Source organism: Halyomorpha halys, unplaced genomic scaffold, assembly GCF_000696795.3.
Source record: "Halyomorpha halys isolate HHAL.00 unplaced genomic scaffold, Hhal_1.1 Scaffold354.1, whole genome shotgun sequence".
In the NCBI taxonomy this organism is placed as follows: domain Eukaryota; kingdom Metazoa; phylum Arthropoda; class Insecta; order Hemiptera; family Pentatomidae; genus Halyomorpha; species Halyomorpha halys.
The window spans coordinates 489,549-510,888 of NW_027111517.1; the positions used below are offsets into that span (position 1 = coordinate 489,549).

Sequence of the window (21,340 nt, forward strand, 5' to 3'; positions counted from 1 at the left end):
TCCATTTTTATAAAGTTATTATGGGAGTATCTGAAATATAGAAGTGAAATATTTATTGAAAATGTTAAATTGTAACACTAAAATTTAAATTTTTAAATAAATCCTATAAAGTTTTATGTAGAAATTTTATATCTTTCTAATTATGTCCTTATAGAAACATATGTTAATACCCAAACACAAATAAATTTAAAAAATAACGGATATAACGTTTGTCAAGTATCTTTTATTATAATTGAAAATTAATTAAAAAACTTTCTACTCGTATTATTAGTATTTGGGTGTCGTCTTCTAAACCGCCATCTTGGAAGAAAAAGTTAAGAAACGAATGGGTAGGTGTCACCACCTGCTAGGATCAGATCAGAGGCAATCGAGCGGAATCAAAATTATTCAAAACAAGTTACTTTCTTTTTAATTATTTTGGGTATTATTTTTGTCCTAGTTGAGTGATTGTAACGTCGTCATACATCGACAAATACTCGTTATGTTTGCTATTAACGTTTCTATTGTCTGAACTAAAAGAAATTTATAGTTACTTCTAGTATAAGAAATATTCATCATATTTGCCTTAAGAAATGATAGAGAAGACTCCATACAGATCGCGCCACTATTGAGGTTAGCTTGTCAAGCTAAGTTTTAACAACGTTTATGTGTTGTTATTCCAAATATCTGTTCAATGTTATTGGTTTTTTTAATATTATTGAAAATTTTCTATTTAAGTATGTCTGTTATTGTATGCCAGGACAATACGTGCTTGTACGTTTTCTGCGTTTTTCTAAGAACATGGTAGTTTTTTTTTTTTAATTTAAAAATTATTTATCTTTATTCTATAGACAACTATATATTTATCTTTATAAATAAATATATATAATCCTCCAATTTTATTCCATATTACAGTTAAATTTAAACAATCAAATATCCAAATTTTTTTAACGTAATAAAAATTGAAACAAAAAACTTTATATTTTATTAGTTAACTTTAATTTCAAACATAAATGTTGATATAATATAAAATGCCATGGACAAATATTTCGAAATCATTTTCATGGTGTCTTCTCTCGCTCCTAGCCAAAACCTGGTGGTTATTAGAGCTTTTAATTAGTTACTGGCATAAGATGGTGGTTAAAAAATACAATCCAAATAGTATTAGTAAAAGATAGTAATTTCTTGAGATTTTTCAACTTTCCGAATAATGTTGAAAGATGTCTCTGTCTATTCAGGTAGGTGGCGCTGTCTAGCCCATCGTTCGTTAAATTATTCACTAAAACTGGAGGCGAATCATCGGTATCTTACTACAATTAATGACATTATCCCTTAAGAATAACAAGTTTGTATAGAAAAAATATTACTTAACCAAACAGCTATTTAATAATTTAAATTATAAATTTAATAAAGAAAATATTATGTCATGTCCGAACTAATTTAAAAAAAAAAAGAACAAAAAATTAAATAGTGGTGAAGTAATCTATCTACTGCTAAAAAATAGAGAATTCTAGTTATAAAAAAAAAAAATATATTATATTTATATTTATTAGTAAAATGTTATTATATGATACTTTTATTTCTTCTTTAAGTTTATATTTCAAATTATAATTAATATGTTAACAAAATCGTCCGTTTTTTTCTTACTGATTTATTAGATCAACGTTTCTAAAAGCATAAATTTAGCAAATGAACATAAGCAAAGGGATTTAATAAGACAAATATAATAATAATAATAATTAGCAGATAATCAAATGTTGTTAATAAGCAGCTAGACTTACAAAAATAAAAAATATTAGAAATTTACTAATATAATATATTTATATAATGGTGGAAATGTGACAAGAAAATACTTTGAAATCATTGAGTTTTTGTGAAAAATGGTCATTTGTTTCTAGGCACGTTTATACTGTTTTTATACTATTACTATCTTACGATGATATTTATTGTGTTGGTTGTTCTTACGCTATAACTCTAATATATTAATCTATAACATTATAGAATATGAGACGTAGAAAACATTTAATTATAACTGTGGAGTGTTTTGATTCTGCTCTATTAAACAATTATATATTATATAATTACAAAAGGCTACTGTAGAATAATATTAGAGAATCATTAAGACGAGGAAACGAAGACTTCGAAATGTTGGTGGAAATATAAAATAAATCTGAGAAAAATAATGGAAAAGTTTGTTCGTAAGTTGATTGAATATAAAGTATTGTAGTCATATTACATTTTAGTAAAGTTTTGACCAAATTAAAATAAAATACTGATTACTATGAACTTTGTAGTTTGGAATTATGTTAAATGTCCTTATGTTAATTATACAAAAAACAGTATATTTTTCATTCATCTTTAAACTGCTCAAGTATATAATAAAATCAATAAACAGATAAATTAATATATATCTCGAAGTATTTTGTTTATTCTCGGAAGGATTGTAACTAGTTTGTGTGATAGTTTAGGGTATTAATGTACTGCTACGAGTATACCTGAGATTAATCATAAATTCATTGCATTATGATTGACATTTCAATATGTAATTATAACTTAGACAGTTAATACCGTATATGTTTACATATGGTCAATAAATGGAGCAATTAGCAATCCCCTAGGGCCTGTTTACACGAGGGCTCCGATGTATTGCACCTCGAGGGCATTCCAATGCATAATTACTATTCTCAATTAATTAGCTCATTATCCCAATTAATATCGTATCTAAACAACAAATTTAGGCTAAGAAAGTGCTATGTATACCAATGTTGAATAGATAAATATGAATATATATCATAAATTTATGCGTATAAAAACAGATCTGCTGTCAAGGAGGGTCTGAAGGGGGGATGAGAGGGAAGAATGCTCGATAATATTATAATAATAAAAAGAACCTAAATTTCAAATTAATCACTTAAATTGATGATGTTTTCCACTATGCGGTGGCCCTGCATTTACCTACAACCTGTGTTAACTCCTGCAACTAAAATTTGCAAAAGTCATCGCCTTATATAGGCTGTACCATCAAATAATTTACCATACTGATATCTCAAGATATCAATCTCTGACATTCCAAGGATTTGGTGTGATTCGAGACATTTCTGGAATTCTTCTGGAGAAGAAAGATTGGTAGGTATTAAGTATATGTACTCAAAGAAAAGTGCAGTATTTGTTTCAACTCTAGTATTATTGTAGCAAAAGTTGATGATAATTGGTATATTGTCAAAGTGCGATCTCTAATCACTGCTAGATTTACCAATGTTGTCCTCGAGTACATAAAGTGGGAATCCACGTTTATAATTTCACTTACTGACATATTAAATAAATAGTAAGGTGAAGGTATTAATCGTGCAAAATTTCGAATTCGAATTTTGAACGGAAATACAAGTTCTGAGTTCACCTCAGTCTAAACAACATAAACTCGCAAAATGGCCTGAGTGTGTGAGCTTGGCTAAAAAATCGAAAATAACTGAAATTACTTATTTAGGCTTGTTATATGCCTGGAATGTTGCTTCTATTCGGTTAAAATCTACCGCGAAAAGTCAACTTTAGAGAATCCATTTTCTTTGAGCTTTCTCAAGAACGACTATAACTATTTCGTAAATCAATGTAAAATTTAGTTGGGTTCAATTTCAATTGGAATAGTCTAGTAGGGCTTAAATAGCGAATTTAATTTTTTTTTAATATCTTTATTGAAATTTACAACTTTATATTACATAATACATTCAGTAAATTTGATCTTAGTTAAAATGAAGTGTTGTTACAGGCATGTAGAGAAACTACCCATTGGTAGCACTCTAATGCCATTTTACATTAGCTGGTCTCGTGGCCATATTCTTTTCAGGCGCCTCGGAGGATTGTCAAGAATGGAAGAGGATAGAAGGTTAGAAAATAGGGGGTTTGAGTGGTTAGAGAAGAAGGAGTGTTATCTGGTTCGGGCTAGATCGGTTACATAGGGAACATTAAGGTTTTTATGTATGATTTTTTTGTGACAAAGTAAGGAGCATTGAGGATTTTGGATTGTAGGTTTTAAATTATTTGAAATAAATAACCAGTACCCATTGCTATCAATAATAAACAATGGATGCATATAAAATATTAAAGAATTTGACAAATGAGAAAACAATGCGAAAGTAGAGACAGGATCCCATTCGTATCACCTTATCCTTTTTCGTTATTTTTTTTTTTATTTTTTTGCAAAACTTGATTCTTGGTTGGATATTTGTTATTTTTATCTCGAAGTATCCTAAAATACGAATTTTCATAGTAAGTGAAAGTTATGAAAGTTAGAAGACGTTTTTTTGGCATTCGTTCGGGATGAAATATAATTAATAAATATATATACACTTGGAAAAAAAAGTATATTTATGCAGGAAAATGTATGGTAATAAAATGTATCTTTATCACAGATACAATAATTGAAAGAGCTAAATAGCTAAAGGAGCCGATAGATATAGAGACAAGTAGATGGCGGCCCACCATTAGAGGGGATGGGTTTTTTATGCTTTCTAATCAAAGGAGAGGGTTGGCTTAATCTCGGTAAGTAAGGCCACAACCATTTAGATAATATCCACCATTCACCTCTACCAATCCTTCTTTCTTTACTTTTACTTTTATTCCGCTTTCCGTCTAATGGCGGCTCCTTCATTCACCGCCCCCAGTTCTCTCTTTCCAATCATCTCCCGCCCTTTTCAACCGCCTTTTTTAATTAGTCCCATTGCAAATATCCCTGGGGCCCGGTTAGAGTAGGGAGAGATGCAAGGCTTGCTCCATTGTCCAATCCTTTTCTCTATCTCTGCCCCAGGGACAGCTTGCTACTCTAATGTAAGCGATTGAAAATGAAAGAACAGATCATTAGGGTGCCTTCCCTAATACGACTTTGATATTCTGAATACATACAATATATTCCAGTATTAGTAATTATATTATTGCCATTACTAATCGAACTTACCTGTTATTTTACTTGGTATTTATATATATTGAAAAAATACTTATCACCTTATACAAAAAAATTATCACCTTATTCCTGATTATAAATCGAATGAGAAACTCAATATTGTTATGACTAAGAAAATAATAATACAGGGTTAATGAACACGAAGGTTTGAAGGCGATACTAACAATCCAAACCCAATTTAACAAGATCAGTCTTGAGTGAGTTCCCCCACCTACGCTTCGGTCTACCCATATGTTTAATGTTAATTAACATTATAGGGATCCATTCGTTACTAAGCCCTACAACCTTACACAATGCTATAGCCTGGTCACGTTTGAAACGTAGAGTGGTGAGTTCGTTTCCAGCCTTGAAAGTTTTGTATTTTTTTAATCTTATTAGCCGGTCCATAAATTTGGCAGGCATAAGTCCATATGGGTTTTAGTAAATAATTTTATACGTTAAGTTTCTGTCTGAGGGATAATTTAGAACTTCTGTGTAGTTTGAAATATGATAAGTTTTTATTGACGTGTGGGGCCCATGTAAACCTTGTAAATTGAAGGTCATGTTTTGTGTCGTAGAGTAAATGTGATATATTGTGACTTGTTTTTCTGAACTTAACAGTTCAAAGGGTAGTAATTTGTATAATTTTTTTTTCATTGTCTAGAGCTTGATTTTTTCATTTCAGTTTATTAGTTCTTTAATTTTTTTTAACATCCGAACTACTTTCGAGCAGATTTTCATTATCCAGTGCATTGTTCTCAAAACAAATATTTTTAATAGCACAATTAACAATATCAAAAATTATAAAGTGAATTTCATTTAGGTAAGTTTGCATAAATTCACTGAAATAGTGAAGAAAAGATAAAAACTTGAGTGATAGATTCTTTCAATAAGATCAGTATTGGATGGATCATTTTAAGAAAGTTGTACAAGTGATTACGAAGATATTGTGCATAATTATTGCTTTTTTTATGGTCTTGAAGGTGATGATGCGATGATACGGGGAGGAGACATAAGCCTGTCACAATAACCATCAACGAATACGCAAGATATGTAAGACGCGGTGACGTTAGTAGCAGGACCGTTTGTCAAAGCACCCCATTTGACTGCCTGACCCTCCAAGTCGTTTTTCAACATGTCCAGATATAGCCTTCATCTCAGCACCCCCACTCTGTCAACCCGGCACCACTTCCCCTTTCATATCCTACCCAGGCACCCAATTGCCTCAGTCGTCCGTCACTCTGGAAAAATCTCATTCCTAATATTTTCTAATATGGCCGGGTAGTGATTTATGCCCGGTTCTTTTTTTATTGCATACACGAACCTTTCCCCATTTGGATTTATTCCTCCCTTTCCTGAAACCTTAGCGGCTCTCTAAAGAACAAAACTGAATAAACCGCTTATTCCAGTGAATAAATTGGGCCCCTTGGATTTAATATAGACTGAGTCGAAATAAGGAAAGTATATAACGTCACTACTCACTTTACAGACATTTTAAATTTATATATTTATTTAATACCAAATCGGTATAACCGTTACATTTTTTTCTTTTTAACTATTGATTATGGGGTTGGAGAGGGGGGGGGCTTATGGTGTCCCACAAAAGACACTCCTAACTATTTAAAACGTTAAAATAAAAATAAAATAAATAACAAAAATAACGACATTCGTAAACCTAACAATTGCCCTCTATTGGTTAAAAAAAAAGTTAATTTGAAAAACAGACGAAAAGAGAAACAAAATAATAATAACTAAAATAGAATAAGTGTGAATAATAAAGTTAATAAATATAGAAATTATAACAGAATATCCTGCAGTAGCCTGGGCTTCAGTCTTCGGGTTGTGGTTGGGTTTCCCAAGTTGTAGGTCACTGCTCCTTTAACTGACGGTAAATGGGAGTGGAACTTCATGAACCTTTTTTTTATGTTATCCCCTATCGACTCCATTTGTAATTCCCGATGCAATTGGCTATTTCTTATAAACAAAGGAGCATCCGCTACGATTCGTAGGACATTATTTTGAAAAGACTGTATTTTTTTCCTTTTCGTAAAGGATGCCGCTCCCCAGACTTCATCAGCAGTGGCCTGAGAATTGTTTTTAATATAAGAAAAGTTGTTTCTGGTTCAATTTAGATTTTCTATTCCGGATTGGATGTAGCATTGCTAACCTTGCGTAGGTTCGAGTTAGTTTAATGAGGCAGACATTTTGAATTACCAGTATACAAGAAAAAACATGCACATGACAATTATCAGCCTAACTGCTGAGTACCGAAATTCTTTCTAAAATCTCTAATGCATGAATGGTACAAAGCCAACTGTTTTTTACACCTTGAACAGTTTTTAAAAAAAAATTCTCAAATTCCACTTGTCGATATTTTTGGTTAAATGTTGTTTTTCAGAGTCCCATTGGCCTATACATTCTTATTAACTTCAAATTCATTTTAGATGAATACTCTTATAGAACAATGTTTCACAAAAAAAATAATATATTTTAACAGCTTTATTCCTTTGTCTCATTATTATTATCTATACCGACTAGAATATTTCAACTTTTATGAGATAGGTTTTCGAATATGCCATGTATGCCTAATTGGCGAATAATCGTAATTATAGAATATTTATTAATTAATAAGTGATTTAAATCGATGAGGAAAATACCGAGTTAATAATCGATATATGCTAGGAGATAAGATCGAGCTCATGATGGAGTGCCGATCCAGCTCAAGCTCATAATGATCGATTCGATCTCCAATTTGTTCGGAGTCATCAACCTCCTTCGTAAATGGAAAAAAATATATACTTTTTGAAGTTTATTTTTTTGTGATTTTTTTTTTTAATTTATTTATTTGTTTTTAAAATACCCACTGAATTAAATCCTGAAGATGAGGAATCGGTCAATACTTTCTGATCATCTTTATATATTTCAATAAACTGTACATAATAATACATTCAGTAAATTTGATGTATGTTTATAATGGAGTGTATAGAAATTACCCATTGGTAGCACTCTAATAACATTTTTTATTAGAAGGTCTCGCGGCCATCTTCTTTTCAGGGGGTTTCGGAGTTTTGACTGGAATGCAAGTGAAAGCAAGGTTAGAAACTAGTGGGTTTGGGTGGTTAGGGAGTTTACAATGGAATGAATGATATCTGGTTCTTGCTAGATCGGTTACATATGGAACAATAAGGTCTTTATGTATGATTTTATTTGTGACAAAGTAAGGAGCATTGAGGATTTTCGATTGTAAGGATTGGATAAGAGATGAATTCGAAGGTTTGGTGGAGCCCCAAAGCTCAACTCCGTTTGTCCAGATTGGCCTTATTACAGTCATGTAGATCAGTCTTTTGAAATGAATTGGAAGTTTATAGTTTAAGACTGTTTGTATAGTAAGTGTTGTAATAATCAGAATCGACATGCAGTTTCCAGTCTTTTTAGTCAAGTGTGAGAATTCCAGGTTAGTCATTTGTTTTTGGAATCGTAAAGAGCTTTCTCAGTTTAGTCATATATATATTTTAATATCATAAATATTTTATTACCATATCGTACAAGCATACTAATGTTAAGCATGTTTTGTAAATAATTTAATAAAATTTTGAGTTTTTATGTAATGGATGTTATTTATCAAGAACATGACAAAAATTATTGTCATCCTGGCAAACCCAAAAATCCGCCAGAATTTCTATCCTACTACCGTTTTGTCTTTCTTTTTCTTATTTATCCCCCCTCCCGCAAAAAAAATTGGTTGTTGGCATTAATCTCCTAATATTTAAAACGAAGGCTGGCATGTCAATAACTGGTGTATTTACCTCATTTATTAGAATAAATAAATAACCAAAGTTTGCCCCACTTTGCAGGGTTAAATGAGAAAATGAATGAAACATTGTAAAGTTGGATAACAATGTAATTGAATATTTAAAATGAAATGTTTTTTTGTTTTTTTTTAAATAACTTTATTGAAATTTACAACTGTATATTACATAATACATAAAATGAATTGTATATAAACAATCTATCATTCATTATTATTCAAATTCATCTATATTTATATACATTTAGTTTACATTGTACCTTGTATACATGTCTTTTTTTTAAATAACTTTCTAAGTATCTTCTTATAGTTTTATTATACTTTGCAATGTTTGTGTCTTGTTGTCATTTAGTCCTGATGAAATCCTGCAAAGTGCGGCGAAACGTTAATAAATTTATTTTATTAAAAATAGTTTTGTCTTCTATTTTTTGTACTTTTTTAGAACGCCACCGGGACAATCTTCCTATAATTATTTGCATTCTTCCAATACTATGACTTTTATATTACATTTATTTTAATAATTAGAATTAAAATAATTAGAATAATTAGAATTAAAATAATTAGAATTAAAATTCTACTAATCATGAAATGCATTTGCTGCGTATAATTCCTATATATCTTTATCACAATTAACGGAAATATTAACACGTAGTGCTTTACTGTATTGTAGTTTGCAGCTCCAACATGTTTAAGGCGTCACTGTCACTTACGAGAACAATCTCCCCGTCTTAACCAGGCCTTTTCCGTTTATGAATCTCTTGGAGACTGTTGAATTCTTTCCCTGAACAACATAGTGAAACACATTAACTAAAATGTCATTAGTTTATGTTTTTTCTACTACTTGTCACGCAATCTGAGTCACGTGAAATTATTTTTTTTTTCTTTTTTAATAATTTATTTATCGATATTTACAACTGTATACACATATATACAACAAGTAAATTTGCTGTAGGTGACATAGTAACATGATAAAAACATGTGGAGAATCTACCCACTGATAGAACTCCAATAACATTTCTAGAGAAGAAGATCTCGAGGCCATCTTCTTTTCAGACGCCTTACGTGAAATTAAATGCTAATATTTACTTCTTTTCAATTTATTCCTTTTTTTTTTCCTTTTGATCCATAAAAGTACTTTTTTAAATTAAAATTCTTTTATATGGATTTAACGTTTATTAAATTAAGCAAATGCATACATTATGTGTGTATATATATATATATAAGTTAAGTATTGGCGAAAGCACAATGTCAATGTCATATATATATATATATATGATTAGTACTGCCGATTCTCCCGACAAAAAGATACTCGCTCAGCGCCTTCAAAAGTAGTAAAGTAAAGTCAGTGAAGCAACTGCCACGTTTGACTGTCATAGGCATACGCCTTGACAGTGAACTGTCACAAAATATCAACCTTACCTAATTTAATGGTGATATCCGAGAAAACATTATTCTTTTTGCTCCAAAAACTTAAACTTTTATCAGCTCCAGGCCCAAAACATTATCCATCCCTGGTAACAAAAAAAAGTCCCCAATTCTCCAAAATTATATCCATGGCAGGCCTTAAAATACCTTTATCGTTCTTCTATTTTCTGAATTCCAAATAATCTAACTCAGACAAAGGAATCCACCCCGGACCCCGAATTCTAAATCTATCTCCAAAATCTAAATCCCCAACTTTGTTGTTTTGTAAGACGCTGAATCCGAAATAAATATTCCTACTCAACTTAAACATATCTTAAATATGATTAATTAGGAAATACAATTTATTTAAAGTTAGATGGTAACATTATTTTAATAATAATTTGTTTAGTTGTGAAGTACACAAGAAAAAAATAATTATAATTTATTATTATTATTATTTCCGTTTGAATGATTTGAACAATTAGATTGAGCTCCGGAACAAATATTTACTTTATCTAACATCTTGTGAACATCCGGAGAAAAATGCAATTTTTGCGAAAGCTACAGTTGTGTAACTTTCCAAAAAAAAAAAGGACATTTTGTCTAAAAAGAATATAATAAAAGTTATTATATTTTATTTTATATTCCTGGAGGCGATTTATCCATAATTGTTTAACTACTAAGAGGTTACTAATATCATTTCCACACAATAAAATTTAAATTAAACTTAAGTGATAATAAATTTAATTTAATGACTAAAACAAAAAGCAATATTAAAGATTGTTAACCTATGGATAATTAAGTTTGCATGGCAGAAAATATTGGATTCTTTTAATTTTAGTAAATGAAAAAAATACCCTGTCTTCATTAATACTCAATATCTGGATATGAATATTTCGTATTTTAGATCATTGGTCTGACACTACATCAGCGTTGGATAACATAAGAATAGTACAAATCGTCTCATTTTTTTAAATAGAGGTGCACGTAATATTAATTAATTAAATGCAATAAATTAAATCACCTTTGGCTATGTCTAACACAGAATCCACTTTTACCATGAAATTAAAAAAAAAAAATAAACTTGAAAGCTTCCCCAACACCGCCGACACCTGAGGCGGGTGATATTAATTCCTAATTAAATGTCCCCCCTCTCCCTCCTACGGTAATAAACCGTGCTTTATAACAGATGAGATAATAAAGAAAAGGAGTGGAGCGGGGGATCCCTCTCTAACGTGCTATAGTCGGATAGCTGCTTGATGTGCAGCCTTTGATGTGCGCCTTCAAATGAGAAAGGAATTCGTTAAAAGAGGGCTTAGAGTCAGTTAGCCAATAGCGAATCAATCTCTATTTACCGATGCTCTCCCTTGTCCATTCAGTGACTGCTTTAAATGGAGATATTTAACATAGCCTTCGCCCCACCCCCCCCAATGTTTCAATACTTATAATAGAGCCAAATTAGACAATTAATTGTTATTGAACCAGGATATTAATTGAAAATTATAAAAGACAAAGAAAATAACACACAGAATGTTTCCACATTTTATTATAAAATTTTAATAAAAAATCAAAACTACCACAAAATAATTAATGGATAATCTACAAATCAGTACTAAAATACTTCATGACATATACTTGTCCCAGATGGAGCTTCACTAACTTAACCAACTTGAAAAACCTCAAGTATTTCAAAACAAATATCCAAGAATTGTATACAGTTATTCATACTATACAAGAATAACAACGTAGCATTCGGAATTTAATATATACTCCGTAAACTTGACTCATATTTTTTTTCAATCTCGCCCTAAATTTTTAAGCCCTTTAATAACTAAAATAGAAAGTTAAAAAAAAACACATATTGCTTTAAAATTCATCACTAACCATCTGAATTTATTTTTATTTCAAAACGGTCGTTTGTGCGATTTTTTAATCTTAAATTAATTATTTTATTTTTTCGTTAAAATGTAAAACATAGTTATACATAATATATATTATGTATATATATATTAGTAAAACATAGTTTGTTTATTAATTATAAACATGAGGGAACCAATAGCTGGTGCAATTTTATGTCATAATTTTTTTTTCTTGTTTATAATATACATTTTCTCTTAATATGAAAAAACAAAAAAAAATTAAACAGAGATTTTTATTTAATATGAATTGAGGTCAATTTAAATCCAAATTATAATTGATTAAAAATTACTATTATAAATTCCATTGAGGATAGGTTTACTCTGGCAAAATATTCCCAATTTATGATGCGAAGTTATCCACAGTTAAACAATTGGACGTTTTGACTAAGAAAGTTATTAATAATTTAAACTGGTTGTTTCATAACATTTAGAATGTGAACAACTTCGTGATTACTCTTACCGTTATGATTCGAGAAGAAGCGATCTAGTGAAAAATGTATGTCGCATGTTGTTTAACAGAAAATAACAAGAAAGGAAAGAAACTTTGGAACCTCTATTAGGAAGGTAAACTTTCCCTCTCAACCCTTTCGCGCATCTCATAATCACTAGTGTGCCATACTCAGTAACAAGAAAATTTTAACATAAATGTAAAATTTTTTCTTTTCAAATATTTTATTAAGAAGAAAAGTAACCCATATTCTATATTACAAATGAATAACGTTTAGATATTGATTAGTATATTACTTCAATGGTACCTTAAAAAAAATAAAAAAATTATAACTTGTAATCTCTTGGGAGATTATAGCCACTCATTTTAAAGATTACGAAATTGTCTATAATATTAAACTCTATATTTTATATAATATATATTATATATTGTATTATAATTTATTGGTTTACTAAATTAGTAAGAGTTAACTAACCTGTATCCGAGCTTCTGGTAGACCAATTTTCTCAGCTAGCCGCTCCCTGGCGAAGACATCTGGGTAGTGGGTTCTCTCGAACTCTGTAACAAGAGACCAACCTGAAATCAATACGGTAGATAAGAAGACCTCAACCTCCGCCCCCTTAGGTTGACGTTCAATTTTTTTCAAACATTTTTTCCCTCCTTTTACTTACTCGTCATCTCTACCTGATGGGTAGCCGATGGGAAAGGTATCCTTAAAATCTTTACAATATTGGTAACTTATAGCTAATTGGTTTCATTATTACTATCAAGATCGAATTTCAAGGCAATATTTTGGAAGTTTTGATGATTAAAGAGATCTCGAGTATAAAAAATATTAATTCATTGTTATCCAGAGGTAATAAATATAAGTATTTTTTTTATTTATCCTAAAATTGATGGCCCCCTATTAAAGTCTACTACTGAAAATTAAGGCCAATATTTTCTGTGATATAAAGGAAACGAATCATTCTCATCACTTGATCATTTTTTATCAGAAACAGTATATATTCTTTTTCAAAAGATCATTTCGCCTAATGCCCGGTGAAAATAGTAAACATCAAAATGAAAGGAATATGGTCCGGGTGCGGTAAAAAAAACTCAAATAGTAGAATTATACTATATGAGCCAACGTTTCGTCCCACGGGTCAGGGCTTCGTCAGGGCTATTTTGACGGCAGTCAAAACAAATAGCTTTTATAATTCAATAGTGTCTATTTAGAGAAAAATCGTTGAATTTGATGTTTGAATATTGAAGGAACCACAGATGAGACCAAATTTTCTAAACGAATTACGAATGAATTTTAAAATAAAATGACAAATATGGCGTTAATATAAATATATATATGCATAATGTGGTAATGTAATTTCCCTCTACATTTACAGAAAAAAAAAAGTTGTTTATAAATTCCAATGAGGAAGTTTTCGACTGGCGGTGGTTTGAAGGTGTGAATGCACAACTTGGAGATATTTTAATTGTTTGGTTATATGCTTGGTTAAGCTCTGTAAAAAACTTTTTCAAAGTTATGTAAAAGTTCTGTACTGTTGTCAATAAATGCTTCTTTTGAAATATCTCGACAAAGCGCTTTGTGTATAATATCTGACAAAATGAGAATTTAATGTATCATGCTTTTTTGTTGTGTTATAATGTATTTTCATTTTTTTTTTATGTAATATAAAAATATATTTTTTTAATATTCTTATAATCCCTTTTGAGAGCAATTGAACAAAATCTGTACTTTCACGCATTCTAAATTTTGGCTGTATAGACGAGTATCATGAAATAATATTTGATGTTTTTTTGCTAGCTTGTTTTTATTACAAAATCTTAATTTCACAAATATCCATTTAATGGGTGTTGCCTACAATAAACTTTAGATGTTGAACAGTTTTCGTAACAGATAACCGGACTGAGAATAGCAAAATTTTTAAATGGATTTATTAATTTTGTCTTACTAATTTATAAAGATTTTATGAAAGTTATTACATCATAAACAAAAAGAAAATAACTTAATTTTGAATTAATCAATGTATTGTTGATATTATAAATTTCATAGCTTTCAATGACTGTAACAGAGTTATAAGAGGAATAAAACTATCCACATTTAAAAATAAATAACTATTCAAATATAAAACTTATAAATTAAACAGATTTTTTTAATTAAAAAAATACTATATAGACCACTTTGATTAAAAACTTGTTCAACATTCCTATTTTTATTCCGAATCACTAAGTTCCTTTTATTACCATTTTTTATTCATTTCATCTTTTTTACAACTTTCTGAGCTCATTCGTATATTTTTACCATATTTTAAAATGATTGTACCACGTTCTCAGATAAAGCCCTACAGAGTGGGGAATAAACTTTGGTTATTCTTAAATAGTTTTTCTGTTATTTTTGAACCTTTCTTGACCACCAACAATTAATTATATACGGTGAACTAATAATCATCTAAAATATATCTTATTTCAATAATTGTATGTATGAAGTTTTATTGTGTTTATCTGTTATTCGTCAATAAAGGAAAAAAAAATTTATCCCCGAATTTTTATTACTCAACACGTATTTTATCTGGAAATAATTTTTTTTTCTGGTATAATTATTTATTCGGGAATATATATTTAGGAAATTTGTAAGAATATATAATTATTTCAAATATACAATTAAAAGTATATTAAGTAGGTATTCCTTGAATAAGTAACCTTTTTCCCACTTATATTTAATGCAAGTTACAAAATTAAACACATACGCATTCTCTGGAGATTACAATTTTCAATTAGAATATCAAGGAGTAAATATGTAAAAATAAATAACAAATGTTTGTTATTAAAAATAGTATGATAATACAAAAAAAAAATTGTATTGATAAAGAAGTGTGATTCCATTTATTTTCTAATGATGGGCCCATATAGCTTGTGAAATAGTACTAACAAAATTTATAAATGTCTTATGTATCATAAGCGAACCGAAATTAAGATTAGGGAGACAGGTAAGGCAAGATAAGAATTTTAGCAGGTATAGGAAGAAGTATATTTGCATCACTTTTTCCCCTGCATTTTCTTACGAAGACCACCGGCGTTGTTGCACCTGGCAAGGATTAACTTTCCAACCGAATATTGGCTGTCAGTCAAAGAGTGACTTATGTCAAAGATGTTTTGAATGATTTTCATAAGATAGTGTCAACCGCGAGGCATTGTCAAGACAAGTCCTTTGTTGCCTTAAATAATCCTATCCTAAATGGAAAATCCAAATTAAAACTAGATAATATAATAATTAAAACTAGATAATAGACAATAGCTATTATTGTTTTTTAAACAATTCTAAGACCACTACTGATATATGACTGTGAAGTCTGGGGAGTCCTTAACGAAAAGGAAAAAATTACAATATTTTCAAAATAAAGTAACAATTGCAGTGGATGCTCCTTAGTTTGTAAGAAACAGCCAATTGGATCGGGAATTACGAATAGAGACAATACAGGATTACGTTAAAAAAAGGTTCATGAAGTTCCAATCCCAGTTACCTACAGTTAAAGGAGCAGTGACCTACAACTTGGGAAACCCAACCACAACCCGAAGATTGAAGCCCAGGATGCTGCAGGACATTCTGTTTAATATAAGTTCTATATTTATCAGTTCTGTTACTGTCACTTTAAAATTTTATTTTATCTTTATTTTTTTTTTCTCTTCACCTTTTTCTTAAATCCACTTTTTTTTCCATTAGAAGTCAATTTTTTTTTTTAATCCATAAATGTCATTGTTTTCGTTACGAACTTTACTTTTATCTTGTATTAAGAATTATTATTTTAGCCTATTTGTTTGATCTTATTTTTTTTAAATTTATAACATTGTATATAGTTAGGGGTATATGAGACTATAACCCCCCCCCACAATCAGTTGTTGAAAAAAAAATTGTACCTCTTACATTAACCATGTAAGGCCAGCCGGACCTATTTGGTAATAAATAAATACTAAATAATTTCCTTAAAGAAACAAAATATTATGATTTAAGAAAATGGTTGAAGCGTTCAATTATTTTAGTGTAAATAATGAAAATGAAATCAATTTGAAGTTAAAATAACTAAGCACAATCTGAGCTCTCTTTATTTTTACCGTAGAAGTGGGTTACCATTCTCCTAAGAAACAGCTCCACTGACGTTAATAGTTTCGTGTAGCTTAGTGTGGCACACTAGTAGCAGCGAAAGGGTCGGGAGGGTAAGAGGAAAAGTTTATTTTTCGATTAGTAGTTCCAAAGTTCAGTTAAAAAAAAGAACCTTAGGTTTTCTAGTAATTTTATTCCTTATCCTATTATAACTGTTAAACAACAAGCCTAAAACTTTTATTACTAGATTGATTCTTAAAGTACCGAGGTAAGTGTAATCACAAAGTTCATTAAATTCTATCTGTAATTAAGTAACAAGAATCTTGTTATCTTGTAATTATTGATATTTTTCAAATTCTGAGTTTCCGAAAATATGACTATGGATAACATTTCTCCATAAATTGGTACAGATAAGCTGTCCTCATGAGTGGTCCTCATTCTTCCTATATTTTGGTTGTTATATAATTATTTTTAGTTGTCAATATCCTTTCAATAAAATAGTACACTGTAATTCGGTACTGCGAACACTCCAGTAGTCCGAACTGGTGTGAATAAAAAAAAGTTACTTTTTTTTTTTTTTTTTTTAAAGAAAATTCAGCAGCCAATAACATTTTTGTTTTCAAATAAAAGTGCAATTGTGTAAAGGACATTTTTAACATCCCGATCTATCGGGAAGTTATTGTAATAACAGTGAAAATGGAAAATAAAATATTTTTTCATTGTTTTGATACCGGGTAATTCCTATAAGTGTTCATAACATATTTTGTTGGAATTGGAAATACATAATATCATAATGTATAAATCATTTTATTCAGAAAAAACTAATTTAATTTGTAGTAGAAATACGTATAGTACAAATTTTATTTGTGAACAATTTTTTTTTTTATCATGTTTTAAATAAATCCGTACAAACTAATTTTTTTATTTATAAATTTTTTGACTAATAAATGAACAGTCTTACAATTTTAACAAATAAAATCATAACTCAGAATTACTGAGGATGTAAAAGTTTCACTTTTAAATTTTTTAAAAAATATTTTCAATTTCTTATTTTTACTCATCGAAATAACTTGTAACGTATTGTCACCTTCTGGTAATTTCGTCATCTTTGTAACGTACTTTTTAACCTAGTGTTATTGCATGCGCACATAGATTTCCGATCTCCTATAAGTAGGTGAGTTATTTGTTTTATTCTCTTTTTCTTATCTTTCTTTTACCCCCTTCTGCTTCTCTATTCTTTTCTTATTTTTCCTTATCCATGCTATTAGTTATGTTCACCATATATTATAATTGTCATATTTTCTAATCACTTCTTTTGTCTAACTTCATATTTTGTTTCTTTATTCTATATTCATATTTCTTTGTTTCTTTGCATTATAAAACTTACGTTAGTATATTTTTATTTCCCTAATTATATTATTTTATTTACATATTTAATTACTTGTACATACATTTTGTTTTCCACTACTTTTATTTCTTGGTTTTTATTCATTTTCATTCTGTACAATTATTTATAGTAAATATTCCGTATACATATATTTCTTTTTTTGTTTATTCATTTGTTCTTTTTTCTTAGTCCTGATGAAAAATGGAAATTGCGGCTGAAACGTTGGCACTATTAAATAGGTTTTTTAACAATTAATTAATTTAATATCCAAAATAGTCTCAACACTATATATTTATTTATTATTATATGGTGTGGGTTTTTATAGTGTGGACAATATTATAGAATAGATAAGTGAATGGTTTTTAAAATTTAAATAGAAAGGTTTTTGACTTAAATAAAGAAATTGACCTGGGCAAAATAGCCTGCAAGGAGAAAACAATTAATGTGAGAGGAAATTTATGTTGAAGATGTCCCTCAGGATGGCTGGAAGGGCCGAAACGTAGGACAAATAAATAAATATATAGTGTTGAGACTATTTTGGATATTAAATTAATTAATTGATAAATATTACCTGGTCTCGAAAAATTTTGAAATAATATAAGTAAAATTTTTTAATTTATTTTTGTTATTATCTGACCGCACTCCCAACCATCTTCTCCTTGTATATATTATTCATGGTCAAGTATCTTCTCACCATTAAAAATATACAAATATATGCAATTTGGTTTAGATTCATTTTAATAATTTTTTTTCTTCTACTTTTATTACCATACAATTTTATTTTTTTTAAAATATATCGGTCTTTTACATACAATCATCAAACCAAAATAATTTTTTTATATATTATTTTACTCATATGTATTCAGTGAATCTTTTTTTGTAAGGAATAACTGCCTTAAATTGTACCAGTTATTCGTTAATTTCCTGGTGTTGAATAATTTTAGAAGATAATGCAAAGTTTCCCAAGGAACAAAAATACGCCTTTAAATTAAATAACTAGGTATTAGCAATATGTAAACTAACGGTTTTTTTTTCATTCATTTATATTATAGATTTTTTTGGACAAAAATGCAGTTCAAAACACTTTTTAACACCTTTTGAGATTACTCCTCAAAGAATTTCACATTATTTTTCAAATTTTTACAACATTAGAGTTCTACTACTGGGTAGTTTCTCTACATCCTGTATCATATCATTATGTCATTATGATCCAATTTACTTGTTGTATTTTTTATACAGTTGTAAATATCAATAAATAAATTAAAAAAAAAAATATTTTTACAACTACCTTTTAACCAACATATACAGTACAGAGATTAATGTTTGAATTAAATGAATTTCAAGATTAAACTAGCAATTTTGCACATTTTATAAACATTGCTTTAACTTCTTGTTAATCTTATGTTTGGATGAAGTGAATTTGAAATCATTATCTAATCCATATAGAATAATAATCTGTCTATTTAATAAGCATAGCTATTTCTGTGAATATTTTATGTGATTAAATAGTGAAAATACCTAGGGAGTAGTGGCATGCGCAAACCCCAGCGCACTACCCCACTGCTCCCGCACCCCGTATGCCAGAGATGGCAAGGGAGGGGGATTAAAAAAAAAAAAAAAAAAAAAAGTGAAAATACATAGAATCTGTTTACACTCTTATTTCATTCTCTTATATATTTTTTCCCGATATCTCTAACATTACCTTAAAAAAATTCTTATATCCTACTCAGCCCTATATATATATTTGTTTTTTTAAATTAACTATTTTTATAAAATCCAGTTATTATTTTTCGATTCCAAATTTTGACTTTACTAATAGGCCCGGTTCAATCGTTAGATACTATAAAAGTTGACAGTTTTATGTATACATGTGATTGTTTTTAATTATAGGCCCGAGGCAGTAAATGTGAATATATTCTAAAGCTAAAAAACCTTCCAAGCATTAACCATAACCATATGTTGCCTAATTTTCTAATCATTGTGCACCGAACATCACATTCTTCATTTTGTGTTAAAATATTACAGTTTTATTTTTAATCATCTTTCATTCTATCTGCCGGAAAAAACATAAAAAGCCTATGTGATGGAACATTTTATATACTATTCTTCGACTCTGTGCCAATTTTTGAGTCTGGTAGTGGTAAATATATATTTATTCTGTTATATCAGCCAAGGATCAATCCTGGAGCTTATTCACTGATAGGACTCCAATAACATTTCTAGAGGAGAAGATCTCGAGGCCATCTTCTTTTCAGACGCCTAGGAGGATTGTTAGGTAATGAAGGAGAAGCCAGGTTAGAAACAAGTGGATTTGGGTGGTTGTGAAGTTTTCAAAAAGGTTGAAAGTTAAATCTGAACAAATCCGCTAGATGGAGCTCGTATAGGTTAGAATTTTTGGCGGAAAATGGGCGCCGCCATATTGCTCCGAAGCCCTGCGGCAGAACCGGTCTTTAATGATAATGAATAATTATTAAACGGTCAGTGATCTGTCAATATTAGCAATCTATGATATGCTAAATCATGTATGAAATTCCATATGATGAATCTAAGTTGATTTTTGTTGAACGATCTCATTTACATGTTTATTTTACGATATGTTGGATTTATGATAATTTCTTAATTTTTTTTCATCTGTTGAGAACGTTGAATCTGGTCCTATCATACCTAGTAGAAATTCTTCTTCGTCCTGTGATTTATTTCTATTTTACTCGAATTTATCCAACATTTCAAAAGAAAAGAATAATATTAATGGAAAGTATGTGTTTGGTACTATCCGCCATATTTTTTTGCTCGATTAAAAGCGGAAAATAGGATGTTTTCAAAACGAGTGGATTTTAAAAGCTACGACTGTGATGCCGACAAAGAATCAGAATCATTCTTTAAGTGGAGATGTGTGGTCATTGATGGGCTAGAAGAGATGGAACATTGAGATAAGCTACTGATTCACAACACCTAGCTCAAATTAATTTTTTTTAGATCTATTAGAAAACGCGGGAGGGCTAGGCCCCACGGGGCTGCCTCAATGGGGCCACGGCCAGTCAGGAAAGCGATCTCTTTTTTTGTTCGTGAACAGTTGGCTGTCATCGTCTGCTGATGGCTCCGCTCAATGGGGGACCTGCCTCTGAGAGAATTAATAAGAATGAAACGGCTCTTTGTAACTGAGCGGCACATTCCGCTACTTAGACTCACGCAGCTCAATCATTCGGCAATCTACTCTTCTCCAGTATCAATCTAAGGTCCCTAATAAAAGAATGGTATAATTGAAGAAGTATATGTAGTGTATTTACGTGGCGTAAAGGAGCTGTCGAAAATATATCACCAACGAAAAAACTGACAATCAGAAATAATTATTTTTTTGTTCAA

General features: G+C 29.7%; 1 protein-coding gene across 3 annotated transcripts in view; it reads right to left on the bottom strand.

Annotated features, from left to right (window-relative positions):
- toy (twin of eyeless) overlaps positions 1–21,340 on the bottom strand; it is a 209,108-nt gene that overhangs the window by 17,765 nt on the left and 170,003 nt on the right. For all 3 annotated transcript variants that reach the window (XM_014422067.2, XM_024364245.2, XM_024364241.2), the window contains exon 6: positions 12,967–13,049. In XM_014422067.2, coding sequence (XP_014277553.1) covers positions 12,967–13,049 — 83 coding nt within the window. The remainder of the gene's footprint in view (positions 1–12,966; positions 13,050–21,340) is intronic.